The 15,069-nt window shown below is 40.1% G+C and overlaps 1 protein-coding gene across 1 annotated transcript in view; it reads right to left on the reverse strand.

The window, feature by feature from the left end:
* Positions 1-266: 266 nt before the first annotated feature.
* The window catches only part of MTHFD1L (methylenetetrahydrofolate dehydrogenase (NADP+ dependent) 1 like), a 146,620-nt gene continuing 131,817 nt past the window's right edge, over positions 267-15,069 (reverse strand). Inside the window, 2 exon segments of the mRNA XM_019290081.3 lie at positions 267-3,227; positions 6,818-6,926. Coding sequence (XP_019145626.2) covers positions 6,837-6,926 — 90 coding nt within the window. The 3' untranslated portion in view covers positions 267-3,227; positions 6,818-6,836.

The following is a 15,069-nucleotide window of genomic DNA, read 5'->3' on the forward strand; positions in this document are numbered from 1 at the left end:
CTATGGACAATACTCCAGTGCATGGCTCTTTGTGGCAACAGCCACACACAAACACTTTCCTGGGTTCTGGGAAGGCAGGTAAGAGTCCCATGCTCTGCTCACATTTGGCACTTCACCACAACATGGCTGAGCTCCTCTCCTTCCTTGGCACAGCTGTGTTTAGCTGGAGATATGGGCATGACAAGACTAAGTGGCTTATGAGGAATTAAAAAAAAAAAAAAGTCACCATTTAAGTAGACAAGATCAGAGAGAGAGAGAGAACAATATTAAATAATGGATGTATTTTATTAATGAATTCAGACAGGCACCACTTGTGCAAACTAAATGCTAGCACACAGACTTTATTTTCATGCTCATGGCAACTGAAATTCTGGAAACTTGACTTTTAAACTACAAATGAAGAAACTGTTGCATGTATTCTGAAGTATTTCAATGTCATTACAGAATTAGTTCAGCAGTAGCAATAACAAAGTATTCAGTCACTACAAAAAGCAGATCTTCTGATAATAAACAACTGCATGGTGCTAAACACACTTCAGCAGACGCAGGGAGAAGCTTGGCAAGCTGCCTTATAAAGCTGTGGTTCTGCCATGTGACGACATTGCTCAGAGAAGATCCAAAGGCGGGAGTCCCACAGCCGCAGTCGCATCCATGTAACAAGTACACCTACCAGTAAGACTGAACTTAAAAGTTTTCATGTTAAACTCTTTGGGATGAAGGCCTCAGAATCATGGTGGCCCCAGGGAAGATACTGTGGCAGTTTCTGCAGCTCAGCTGGTGGCCAATAGCTCAATCCCTTTGGATCATGACAAAGAACCAAAAATGCAGTAGCTTGAGAGATTTTGGAGCTAGTTAACTAGACGGGGTGCGGGAAAAGCTACAACAAAACACAAGTGGGCCATTTCAGCTTTCCTAAAGCTAGCTAAACAATATATCAAATCCTGTGCACATGACAGTAGAAAAATTACAGGATGTTTGTCAACTCTCAACTAAATGAGCTGGAATGGTGTTTTAGGGAGAGACTGATGGGTCAGATAAATGGTCCCAGTGCGTGTGGCCTGAAGGGATAATATGGAGACAACACTATAGAAGCTATCAAACAGCAGTTTGAGATGACTTATAAAACTTGTTGCTCAAACATCCACATCCATACAGAAGCTTCACAGGCAATCAGCTAGTGCCACATTTAGTATGCCACACTGCATAGGGACAATTCCAGTGCACCTGCAGGGGAACCACAGTGACTCCTAGAAAGGCACGATTATGTATTTTCTGAACTTCTCTGGACAAAATGGAGGGAAAAACGTCATTATTTTTCTTGTAAGGAAACTACTAGGAAAACTAGGTCTTGAAACCACACTTACTTTCTTCCAAAACTCTTTGGCTATTTCTCAACTAGATAGATCAGTGTGTGCAAGGCTAATTTACAACACTGTTGTGTGTATGAATAGCATTGAGTTGTATTTTGTGGCACAATTTAATAGAAAATATAAGAAATCTCTCTTCCCAGCAGCTCTGAGAGCTTGAGTCTTACTTTCTACTTACCATGTTTGTCATGCCCCAGTGTAATTAAAGCACCCACAGTCTGGGCTGTTATGAGCTCTATCATCTAGTAAGGATAAAATATTAAATTGCTCTAGTTTTTACGTTCAAATTTATCTTCACAGCAATCCCCACGGTGCTGGAGGACCATGCTATGAATAGCACTGAAATGGAGTCAGCAGACCTTTCCATGCTCCTCCAAGGAAGGCACAGACAATTAATTGTCCCCAGTTTGCTCTACTGTCCATAATTATAGTTTTGAGTTTATAAATAACGAAGCATGATTATAAAAACCAAAACAAACCCCTCAATTACTACAGAGTTCCTGAGATAATTAAGTCTCCAAATGTGGCTCTGTAGAAGGGAACCAAGGCTACACTGCAAAAGCCCATAACATGCAGATGTGCGTAAGCAGAGCAAAGCGACAGGATGGAAAACGTCATCAGGAAAATAAACTCTCTCATCATTATTTCACCGCTTTTTACCTAAAAAAACAATGGCCTATTGTCTCGATTCACCCTATTGTTCTGTCGCATTTTTTGTTATTGAAGGAACCAACAGTCAGTCAGCGAGAGTTTCCTGAGGAGTAGCAGCTTGGAAAGTTAAAGGCAGTATCCTGTGCCTAAGGCTTGTTTTGCTACAGGTTTAGGAAAAACCAGGAAAATAAAGTTACTGAGACAAATTAAAGCACATGGTTTGCAATTCAATTTGTTTGAATACCCCCTTCAAATGGAAATGCCCTCCACGTTTACAAGTATGGTCGTTAAAACCTGTAAAATGAAGCAGAAACAAGCTGTGCCCTGTTGCATCCCTGCTTGATGGACATTCCTCTGTTGTTACTGGGCCGTTGTGTACTGTCAGGGAAAAACTCTAGGTCGGGAGCCAGCACAGCAGGAGGCTTCATTAGCCATGAACGGGAGCAAAACAGTGCTTCAGAAGGAGCAGTGCCCTGTCTGAACAACCAGCTTCGCCACAACAAGCACATAATCAACCGGACAGCCTGTAACACATGCTTCGGATAAAGACAGACCTATGGATACAAGACAGCTATGGCTTAAGTGTTTCAAAAGATCTTTGCCCAACAAGGAAACAAATTATACATTAAAAACCTTTTACAAAATACATGCTCTGTTCTTTCTCTGTTTAATATCTTCCTTGCTTGAAGCTTGGCTGTTGCCCAAATGCATCCAGAGCAACACTTGATGATAACTCAAAAATGTGCAGTTAATCTGTGTGTAGTTTCAGCTCTTGAATGCCAGGAGCAAAAGTGTACTTTTCAGAGAGAAATAGGTTTGGTCACACTGCATAATCATGTTTATGCAAGTTTTTAGATAGCCAAGATAAAGGAAATACTTCTGTACACTCCTCTGAGAAAAGACAAAAACTCTGAGTTGAAAAACTGCTCTTTTTCAATGTCATTTTATCCACAAACAAGCGTAAGCCCCAGTAGAGAGCTTCCTGCATGACAGCGAGTAAAACTTTAGCTTGCTGGGTTGGGGTTTTTTGGTTTTTTTAACCTTACAGCTATATTTCATCATAAAAACTAGTTTGAAGAAAGAGTAAACTTTTGCTCTTTGGTCTATCTTGACATTCCTCCAGAGACACATTACAGGAATATTTCAGATTCATTTTTTGTCTCTTACTTGCAGGAAACAGGAAAGTTGCAGTTCTTAATTTTCAGGCTTCTGAAATGACAAAGATAAGAAATTTATACATTGAAACAAGATATCTTTGCTTTCTTTAAAGAAACAAAAAAGGCATCACAACCTAAAATGAGGGCTTCAGTGAAATGGGATATTTTTGCCTTAACCATAATTAACAAAAATGTATAGTTATGCCATATGCACCTCCTGTTTATTATCTGTGTAGCCCTACTAGGTGAGAAACAAAAATCTGTACTCGTATTCCAGCATGATACAGGCTTCAGACTGCACATTACTGTAGTAATTGCTGCTGACTGAAAGTCAATACTGTGGAATGAGACTGGAATGAGACTAAAAGAAGTAATTTTTTTGTTCATAGGATCAGTTTTGTGGATGCAAAGGAAAGGTCTTAAAACACTTTTTATTCATATCTGAATAAATTAAGATGAAAACATCTAACAAATAGTTTGTAATTTTAGAACATCAGTTTTGGTGTCCTGCCCTCATGGACTTCTTTATGGCCATGAAGATGCTCAAAGGCAGAGCTCTGGGGGCAGCAAAGTGTTCATGCTGTGTATTAAAATCATTCCAATGCTCTGCCAGTTTTGAAGAGGACAAGAATGAGAGAATACATCAGACACCGTGGATAGTGGCAGTCCTATGAAATCACAACCAACTGAGCAGGACAATTTCCCCCCATTACCATCAACCCAGATACTCAGAGAACCAAACTGGCACAGTAAGAGCAGGCACCTACTGCCACTGATTAAATTAGAGGGATCCTTAGAACTCACAAGGGTCCTTAACAGACTTTACTTGTGCAGGTCCAGTTTGTGACTTCCCCTCACTGTGCAAATATTACTTCTTTTTTTTTATTTCTTTAAATTTCTTCCTTTTGGCAGACTTGTCTCCATGTAAGCCTTATTCTGACTGGTGCTTTCTACAGACAGCTCCTAAGGAAACAATTTCCACTTTCTCAGTGTATGAGTTGGGCAGTATAATTTAAATAGGACAGTGGCCAGTGATGAAGGACTAGCCAAATTCCTTTGGGTTAATTTCTGTGTACTAATGTTTCATTTTTTTGATAGATCGTGTGGCTCCTACAGAGAGACTGCAATACTGTGTGTCCATATGTTGGCTATTTGTCAACAGAGAAAAACAGAGTTGACTTTTATGATAAGGTTTTTGATTCTATGACTTTTAGAGCATATTCAAATGACTGGTGTGAAGTGGTAGAGAAAAATCAGAGTGGCTAATGATACCCAGTGTTTCAGCTCAGCCAGAACCTCACAGAGGATCCCGAGAAGCAGGAACTTCTGCCTGTATGTCTTTTGCAGGTCTGATGAAGATATGCATTGCAGAGGAGGATATTAACTGCACAATAAAACAACTGTTCTCAGCTCTGCAGGCATGTTTATAATGAAACATCTGCAGCTCTTCCACAAATCTCTAAATATTTTTCAATTAAAATGTCTTAAAGATCTGAATCAGTACTAATGAGCTGGCACAACACCATATTATTAGTAATATTACATCATACACTAAAATGCTGAAGAATTCAAATTAAATAAAAAAATCCCTCAATCTGCCATCACAGAAACAAACCCACAAAGATCTCAAAGTGTAGTATCACCTACAGTGTGGGTTCACTTCAGTGAACGTGTGAAAACAAAGGATGCTACAAAACTTCTCTACAGAAAGTTGGGAGTAAAGACTACATGGGAATATTATTTCTCTCTTTTTCCAAAATTAGCAATGTACAAATCTAGCACATGAACCAGATGAACTTTAGAGCTAATGAACACTTGACTACCTTGTGTGGTGCTCACTGGGTATTACCACAGTCTCAAGGCATTTATTTAGATTGTTAAAGGTAGGAACACAGGTATGTGCCTATATTGATGAAAAATATATATGATCAAGCTGGTTTTTTCTTTAAAGGCTTAAACTTAATGAATCATTGGATATGTGTGTTATTTCCTACCTGACTCTTATGCTTCCATGACTTCATTAGCATTTCTTTTTACATCTGACAAAACACCATCACTGACTAAAAGCCAAGTTTAACATTTTCATTTCATGCACAGCTTCCAATGAAAGGCCTTCACAGCTGGAATGGAGTATTTTGTCTGCTTAATTACTGTTGTTCTTCCAATCTCATCAGTCCCTGGTTTGGATGGATTTGTGTAAGACTAGGCAATAAACACCCAATTAAGCAGGCTATGTGAATCTGCATATAGATTTTACATTAGGATTCTACAGTAATTTCAAATGATTCAGAAGCAATTACATGGCTGACACATGATGAATCAATATGTATGCATGAAGCTGTCAGACATACCATGTGTATCAGTAACAAAAATGGGATATATGCCAAGGAGTGGTATGTGTAACACTACCCAGCCACAGAATATTCAGGCATGGTTTGCATACAGAGCAGTAATTACCTGTGCATGCAGGTTAACTTTCAAGCTAAGTGCTTTTTACTTGTCTTGACTGGCACACACAAACTGGCAGAATCTGCTCTCACTAGATGTGAATCTTGTGGCATTCACATGTGGGCAAGTGAACAGTTCACTTGGTCTGGTTGGGTTGTGCAGACCTCTCCCCTCCTCCAAACAATCCATCAAAACACAGAAACAGAAAATGAAAGCCCTTTCTCTCAATCCACGGTAGGCAAGGATTGCTAAAGCAGGGCTGAAGCACCTGGGCACATCTACCTCAAAGCTGTGGCTGATCTGGGGTCCCATCACAGTCCTGTTGGCTCACAGTAATAGTGTTGTTCTGTCTTAAAAAAGAAAAACCTTTTTGCTCTCCAGACCAATCTATTGGGGCAGAGAGCTAAGTGATGAAAGAAGAGAATCCCATCACAGGCACACATGGTTTGTTTCAGTCAGGGTTACATTCTCTCTTACTCCACTTATTATGTTAAAAGGTTAAAATGGAGTAGCATGAAATATTTTCATAACATCTTGTATTTTTAAGTGAGGAACATGTGCTGCACAAAATTAAAGCAGGACACCAAGAAGATTAAGTACTTAGAGAAGGGGAGGGGGTGGTGGGGGAACTGCAACCTTCGAGGAAAAGGGAGAGAATCCAGCATGAAAAAAAAAGGCTAAGAGGACAGCTTTGTATTCCTGAAATGCTTATTACCATTTGAGACAGACGACAGCAGTTATGAAAACAAAACATGAAAAAACAAAGCAGAGCTCATGAACAAACTGAGAAGTATCTTCCCTGATATCTACGTGATGACACACACACTGCCACGTGACTGTAGTATCAAAGAGTACTTCTTTTGAGGTGAGTAAGCTGGCATGGTTTCTTCAGACTGGCTTTTTTCCACAGCCAAGAGTGGTACAGTTGCAGAGCTGGCTCCTCCTGATGCCAAACTGACAGTGCCAGGAAATCCAAAAGGCACCGTTAGTGGACACCAGCAAAGTGCCAGTCACCATTCAGCAAATGAGAAACCCATGTGATAAAGTGCACATTATGAAATATACCCCCAAAGTGTGTGAAATCCTTACTGAAACTAGAGCCTAGATAAACTCCTGACAACCTTTCTTATACACATACTAGGGACAAACATCCTCCCTCGAGCTGGAACAGGAAAATAAAGGCTGTTGACTGACCTGAATTTGGACATCACTCTCAAAACAATCCTTTCACTTGCTCTGTGATGGGGTCAAGGTCAATGTCATAGAAGCACGGCCTTGTGGGCAGTCCTGGCATGGTGCTCATCTGTAGAAACAAACACATTCAGTTATACTCCTGCACCTGTAAGCAGATAATCAGTCTAGCCTTGCATGTAAACCTTAGATTAAGAGAAAGGCTGGATTGTTCAACACAGGCTCCACTACAGATGTGATCTTTACCACATTTTCTGTTAAAAAAGTCAAACTTGGTACTTCTTTGATGAATTTTTAAGTATGAGCTTCTAAGACAAGAAAGAGAAAACAAAAGCCACAAAATACAGGCTAGCACAGCAACCTAAGAATAAATTCTGTAACAAAATGAACACCCTTTGAGACTTGCTTGTTCCTCAAAATATTTATCCAGAACATTTATCCATTTTTATCTCCTGAAAAAAAAAAAAAAATCACACAGCAAAGGGCAAAGATGTAATTGTCTGAATTTACCTGGTGATATGAATGTACTGCACTCAGACCTCTCCCACAGAAAACCAGAATACAGAGGCAGAATTAATCACAACGCTTACCTAATGTCAGGAGCAAATTGCAATAGTTCTACTAAACATACAGGAATTACAGTTGAATCCTAATTTAGTAGTTAGAATTAACAGGTTGAGATACAAAGCTAAAGCAACCCAATTATCTCAAACTGTGCATAATTAAGATCCTGATCTAGCATAAGACACTAGCATCTGCATACTTTTAAACATCTCAATAGTTTCATGGAGTTAAATTACACAGTTACCTACAGGTCTGCTCAGGCTACTTACACTATTATTTCAAACTGGCATTTTTAGCAGCAATTAAAGGCACATGACTGACATGGAAATCTTGAGGTGCTGGTCCAAAATAGCTTAAACCCCTTTAAAACAGAGGTTTGCCAATTTCCTAACTCCCTGCCTCAGGACTCCTTGCTTCTCCCTTGCAAAGGAGATGTCTGGAGAGCAGGTATGGCAGAATAATGTTGGTTTTTGATCTGCTTCATTTTCTCCTGTTTCAGCCCCTTAATCCAGGAAGGGCTTCCCCATTCCCAGAGCCACCACTGGCACAGGGTAAAGGCTGTGCCTGTGGGGCAGTTTTAAAACAGGGCCAGTTTGGATCAACTTGGGTCACTTTGGATTCACACCCTGAATATCTCACTGTATTTCCACTAATTCAAGGAACTCTAAAAATAGCATTTGGGCTTAATGACTCCTTAAACTCTTCTGATATCTTACCCTTGTAAGTGGAGAAAGTGGAGAATGGCCCTGCTATAATAGGCCCTATATTAATACTTAAATTGATGAAAGACCTTACCATCTCTGAAAACAAACCTGGAATTCAACTTAGCTTGACTGTTTGTTGGCTGAGAGTCTTTAAGCATTAAAACTTATTTGCTAGATTTTGAGGAACAAACTTTTCACTGGGGCAAGTCAGCAGAGTTCATTAAAACTGGTACTTAACCTGACCACAGGAGGTAACCTTCAAACATGGCTGTGTAGAAAAAAAAATTACACTGGCTTGAGTACAAGAAACACTCCAAACACAATAACATACATAAAAGGTCAGATTTGGGTATGTCTTCATGCTGAAAAGGGACAGTTTCACCCGGGGAACCCCTAGGATGATTCCCCCTTGGAGCTGGCTCTGGCACTCATCTTACTGCAACCAACCTTATTCAACACACTGAACTGATGTCAATGCATGTTTTTGTGGCCAGGGTTGGTAGGTTAGGTAGGAACTAAATCTGGGTTAGGTAGGAACTAAATCTGCTTATCAGATGACCAGATCACCACCAGGCCCCAGGCTGCACCAGGGGAGCAGCCAGAGTGCACTGTGGCCAGCCATCACCTCCAGCTCTCCAGCAGAGAGCTCAGAGCCAGTCAACTTCCTCCCTCTATCCACCCTTATTCCCCAAGAAGCACAGCTCAGCTACAGTGTTTTCTCTGGCCAAAGGCAAGCTCCAACAGGGTAATTGTCCTGGAAAGAGGAAAAACTTATGACCACCATCCTAGCTGCTCCAGAGTGCCAGACTTACAGACTCCCCTCGCTCTGGGTCGGACTGTGTTTGATTCTGTCAACCTGATAAGCTGCATATTCATTGCGAGGGTCAAGATCTCCCTTACGCTTCAGCTTTGCTCCGAACACTCATGTAATGACTCAATCATGGGAATACAAGCAAAATGTAAGACCCCTCCAGCACAGTCCTGTTTACTCCAGAGAAAGAATGCTGCTGCCATTTCAGAGGTTAATCCCACACTGAGAAGGGGGAAAGGTGCCTGGGGGGCTCGGTGCTGGTGCAGCCCTCATCTCCCTTGAGATCTAGCTCAGAGGAAAAACAATGCAACAAGCTCTTCTAGTGGCTCAGTACATTTCCTCTGTTTTTAAATATAGTCCTTCCTGATGTTTTGTTATCGTACGTAGTAGGATTGAAAGACAAAACTGTCAGTTTGCATTGACCGAACCCTGCCTCTGACTGCGTTACATCATTTATTGGCAGACACTGCCTTGTATGTAACTAAGTGCTAAAACACCTTGCTACTATCCTTTACCCATTGGCCACAGTAGTTGGACTACTACATCATTAGGGTTACTTAATTATTTTCTGTCTCAGATTCCTTCCAGTTTCTAAGTTAATGTTTGACAAGGAACTGCCTTAAGGAATTACATCTCACTGGGAGGGGAATGAACAAATTGCCAAAGACAACTTTCTGGTTACTTTGTGTATGGCAGTTCAACATCTGAAAGTAAACTCCCAAATTCCAAGTTATTTTTTACTTTTTTTTTTTTTTTAAATATAGCTAATTGAGAGCAGTTTTTCTTTGGTTTTATTTTTTTTTTTTTAAAGAAATATTAAATACAAGTCCTACATATGTATTTTGTACTTTGGACTTGTTTTTTTCTTTCACAGGCACAGTTCTACACCAGTATAACTCTACGGTATTAACTAATGAAAAACTATTACATTTAAAAAAATGCAAATATTGAACCAGTTTATTGCTGGTTTGGGAAATACAACTATTCTCATATTGAAAAATGAATTCAACAAAAGGGAATAGGCTCATTTGAATTAAAACCACTGCTGCATAAAATGAAGTACAAGGCAAAAAAAAAAAAGCCTCCAGAAGAAACACTTTGGGACAAATACTTAGGTGAATTGCAGACTGAAAATAAACTATGTACTGTCATTTTTCCTATGGCCCAGACTTTCAAACAGGCAAAGCTATGTAGATTTATGATCATTACTCTCTGGTCTCATTATCTGGACACACAGAGGTAACATGAAGAAGAATCTATCCCTTTTTCATTACTTCAAGGTCAATAGGAGGAGATGGCTGGCTGGCTGAGGAGATTACTACTGATTATACCCTCTCTAGCCCTCCACTTCTCTCCTTCAATCACAAAGGCAGGAAAGAAAAGAGGGCTCAGTTTGCTGCAAGGCTGCAGCAAGGCTTCACCTGACTGGCTTTCCACATGGCCGCAGGCTCAGGATGATCCTCTTCCCCTCTCACCATTTTCCATGATGCTGAATGAAGGCATTAATGAGTGAGTTCACAGGCTGGTCTTTACTCCAGCAGGCATGATCCAGAGGCATTCCTCTCCCTGACCTCAGCCACCAGAGCCCAGATTTTTGTGCATGGAGGGGGAAAGCCAACCACCCTGTGGCTGTAGCACATACCGTACCTGCACAGTGCAGAGCAGACTATCTCCACCTCTCCAAGGCTTTCTGAGGTAACTACTCACTAAAAACTACTCCAGTTCTAAAACTTGAAAAAAGGAGAGTGAACAACGAAAGAGAAAATATGCTTAAAATGTAAATCACTTTGGTAATTGGCAGGTATGTACAGCACGAGAAAAACCCACAGAAATTTATAGCCATACAGCAGCTTGCTGGGCATCTCATAAAATATCCATCCTCTATATATTGCCCAGAGATCAGCACAACTCTCCACGCTAATGTAACAACATTTGGGTTATAGATGGGTAGCTGTGCAACATTGCACAGCGTGGCTGTGAGAAAGAACAGCGTAGGAAGCAGAGAATGACAGCACATTATCCACTGAAAATCACAAACTGGATTTAGATAGCTGAAATAATCAGTACTTAACTCGAACAAAACTGCTACTATCAGACTTTTCCTGGGAGAAGGAAAATATAAAGCATAAGCTTGGTACCCCAAGGCTTAATGCAACTCATATGAATGCTTTATGCAGGGAAAAAAGAAAAAAGAAGTTATACAAGTAATTTAGGAATTAATGGGAACTAGTTTTTTGGGAACAGACCATTTTATCTATAAACTGTGCAACTGTCCCTACATCCATGAGAGAAAATCAACTGCAGAAAGATGATGTGATAAATACAATGCTATTTGTTACTACGGCTCTCTGTGTTTAGGAGGCAAGAGCAGCAAGTCTTACAGTCAGCTTATCCTAAGGATCATTTATGCTCCTGGAAATGCACAGCTGGTGAGAGATAAAGTACAGTTTTAGTTAAGAATGCCTGAAGGCTACTGTTATATTAGGCATTTATGATCCTCCAGAAGTTTACTTACATGACTGAACAAAAAAACCATAATGAGCTTCCTTACAAATGGAGAATGCCAGTTATTTTCAAGGAAGTCATATGAAAGTGCTGCTCCACACCCTCTCCACAAACATATCCACTGTTACTGGAAGAGTGACTGAGTTTCATTTAAATTACAGTTATGTGTTGACTTGTAATTTTAGTTCGCCATAAGAGCTACATAACAGTTGGACACAGTCAAGCACCAAGACTCTGCTAGCCAGGTTTGTTATGGTCCCAAGAGGAACTATGCTGCTTAGCTTCCTTTTTTTATCATACAAATACCTATCAGTGGTTGACACATCTTGCCTTCAAGTGTGTATCCATCCATATATGTATCTACATTTTTTTAAATTTATCTGTATGAAAAGATCCTAATAGAACATGAGATTGACTTGACAGGGTCAGCACAATGGCACGATTTGCAAAACAGATGGTCCTGAGGACCACATCCAACTCATGTTTAGTGTCTTTTTCACCTATAAGACAAGAAGTGTCTGTTTTACAGGCATAACATGGTTTCTGTTGAAGAGAGAAAGAAAACCAGAGGAATCTGTACTTACATAAAGTATGGCAAACAACTGATTAGAAAATACTGAAAAATCAGCAAATAGCTTATTGAGGAAACCTCCCTATTCTGTGTCTTATGGAGTTAATACTGTGTTTGACAAGAAATGCAAGTAACTTGCATTATTTAATTGTATCTTTTTTGTTAATTAAACAAGCTATGACAACTCACAACCATTTCAAACTTGAAATACTGCAGAAAGCAGATGTTGTTTCTCAAGAGAATCCAGCATGCACATGACTGCGGATAACTCCTCAATAAAATCTGATGGGATGAATTGCACATCCCACACTCCCTCAGCAAGAAACAATACAAGAGGAAACTCAAGAGATTTATAAATAGTGCTGTAAACCTGTATGCATTATGGTCATCGTGCCAGAACTTGTTGGAATCCTGAGGCACGGCATGAAGGAGCTACACTTCAGGGTTTCAATAATGTTTCCTAGTGTGAGTTAGAGCTCTGGAAGACAGATCCACCACCAGAAATTTGCTCCCCTCCAGTGCATCTGTCAGTCTCAGGGCATGTAAAGGTGAATGGAAGAATTTTCTGAAGAAATCCTTGCAGGTCTCCAGTCCTGCCTGCCTTTAGGTGCGCTTTATCTTGAGTGCCAATTATTCCCACTTACACGTGTGGTGCTGGCCACAGACTGGAAGCTGGCACCTGGAGAATTGCATCCATGGAGCAGAAGAGAGAGATTAACAGTCACCTCACTGCACTGCATGGCTGGAGAAGCGTGTGCAGATCTTTTTACTGGATCCCTCATGGTCTCTGCACTCTCCATTTTAAACCTATACTTGGAAATATTTCATGAGACTATCCATGCAATGAAGGCAGTGGGTAGGACTACAGCACTCTGAAGCATGTGACTGTACAAACACTTCCAGCGAGCAGTCACTTATTTCATCTTCAAAATGGAGTGTCCTACAGGACACAGAGGCACTCGGTGTGCACTGAAAAGGGTGCAGAAAAATTAGGCAGCGTATACTAAGTATCTCCAGGATCAGCTTGAAGTTTGTTCCACAGAACTGGAAAATTCCTCCAATCTGCAGAGCTCTATCACTTCAAAGGCAGCTCAGGTTTTGAATGATGGAAAAAAATAAAATTACATGAAAATAACAAAAGAGAATAGTTAAGAAAACAGCATTTTTCCCCCCCATAATTACAAGAAAAACATCAGAACAAAATGGCCAAAACAAAACATGCACAATATAGTTTTCATCTCATCCACCTGCCATGTATTACAGAGGGGAACAATACCATACCGAAGCCTGAACTGATGCTCAAGTGACCTTTCACCACCTCTTAAAAGCAAACAAACCTCCAAATCTCATATTAGGAAAAGGAGATACACAGTGGAGGCAAGCTTGTGCTTCCTCCAAAAAATATCAACCTTTACAAACTAATAAATTCAGCTTTGGAAATGGCAATGTATTTTAAAAATTTACTTTAATAGCTACATAATGTTTAAGAAAATATTATCTCATTGTTTTTCGTTGCCTGAAGATAACAGGGGTTTCTAAAAGCAGCTAACCAATGATTTTTAGTCAGTGTTTCAATAATGGCTTACTTGTAAGTTTTAATGAAATTCTGCCAAACCTGATGATGACCACAGGAGTTAGGGAGAGTGAAGATCATATTTCCTTCTCAGGAAATCTTTAACAAAAAAGGCTCTTGTTGCAATGTCTAAGAACAACCACAGCAAGAAACTCAACACATTAGCAACTTTCAAAATGGTTAAAATAATGTTTGAAAAGATGCTGATGCTATCCCGACATATGCTGTAGTATTCCTTGCAATAAACGGCACTTTTTCACTGGCATATTGACTGATATCAGGTGTAGAAGTCCATCTGGCATCAATTATTGTATTATAATTGCCTCTTACTTTGATGTTTTACACATTCTTGGCAATTGTTCAATTTTTGTGAAAGGATTTACAACAACAAAATGCATGGACATTGCTCCTCTGCTCTCAGCATCTGGATGAAGTTACAAAAGTACTGAATATTGATTATACAATCCTAGTTGGCCTTGCTGCCAGGTGCTCAAGTTAGGCAGAAGCAACTTGTGCCCTGCTACATGCTCTGAAGGATTACCAGGACCCAACGAATTAGTCATCTTGAGTGGAAATGATCTGAACCCAAAAGTGATCTCCTGGGCACCCTAGGGAAAAATCAAAACCCACATAATAGTCCACATCTGTCCAGTACAGCTTTTGGAGAGATCTGTGGGTGCATATCCCAAAGGAAGAAAGGGTTTTCTTGGTGAATCAGTCAGTGTAATACCACTGGAACTCAAATGCTGCTATTAGTGATGTGCTGAAGCACCAAAGACCCAAAAAAGAGATTTTCCTAGCTATTAAATAAAATATTTAGGAATAGATGTAATCTGTACAAGAATGAGCGATTTCCCCAATTAAGTAAAATATTTATGACTCACATATACGACTGCAGTTCCTCTTGGCAGAGTTCTCTCAACGCATTTTCATCTTAGAATTTATAAAACCACACTTGAAGCAGAAGAAAATGGTCCCCGTGATAACAGCATAGTGGAAACAATATATTAAATTTTAATTGAAAAATACACCTCTCTGAGGTAGCACGTTAGATGGTGTTAGTTGAGTGCACTATATTCTATACAATCCACAACACACCATGTTTCACAGAGTATTCTGCCCTACACAGGGTTATTGATAAACAAAATGCTACAAAAATGAAAGCTACGAAACCCAACTTAACCAAACAAACCCTCAAAAAAACAACCATTCGTGAGGGAAATGAAGGGGGAGAGAAAAAAATGAGAACTACAAATTCCAGGTGACTTGTTCCAAAACATTTCCTTCATCCCAGCCCACTCAAATCCATTTGCAGAAGTAATTGCTCCCTTGACCAAGGCCTACATCCTGATTTTCCTTTTCCCCCTGGGCTTTAAACAGAACCCCTGGCAGAGGACTCTTGCTCACTGCCTCTTGTACAAAATCACCTCCTCATGCAGAAGAAATCCTTCCCTGCAGCTCAGTCCTGATGTCAGATGCTCCCAGGGCTGTTCCCATTCTTGAAAAGTGTCCAGTATATCAGACAGT

The sequence above is a fragment of the Corvus cornix genome, chromosome 3 (assembly GCF_000738735.6).
Source record: "Corvus cornix cornix isolate S_Up_H32 chromosome 3, ASM73873v5, whole genome shotgun sequence".
Classification (NCBI taxonomy): domain Eukaryota; kingdom Metazoa; phylum Chordata; class Aves; order Passeriformes; family Corvidae; genus Corvus; species Corvus cornix.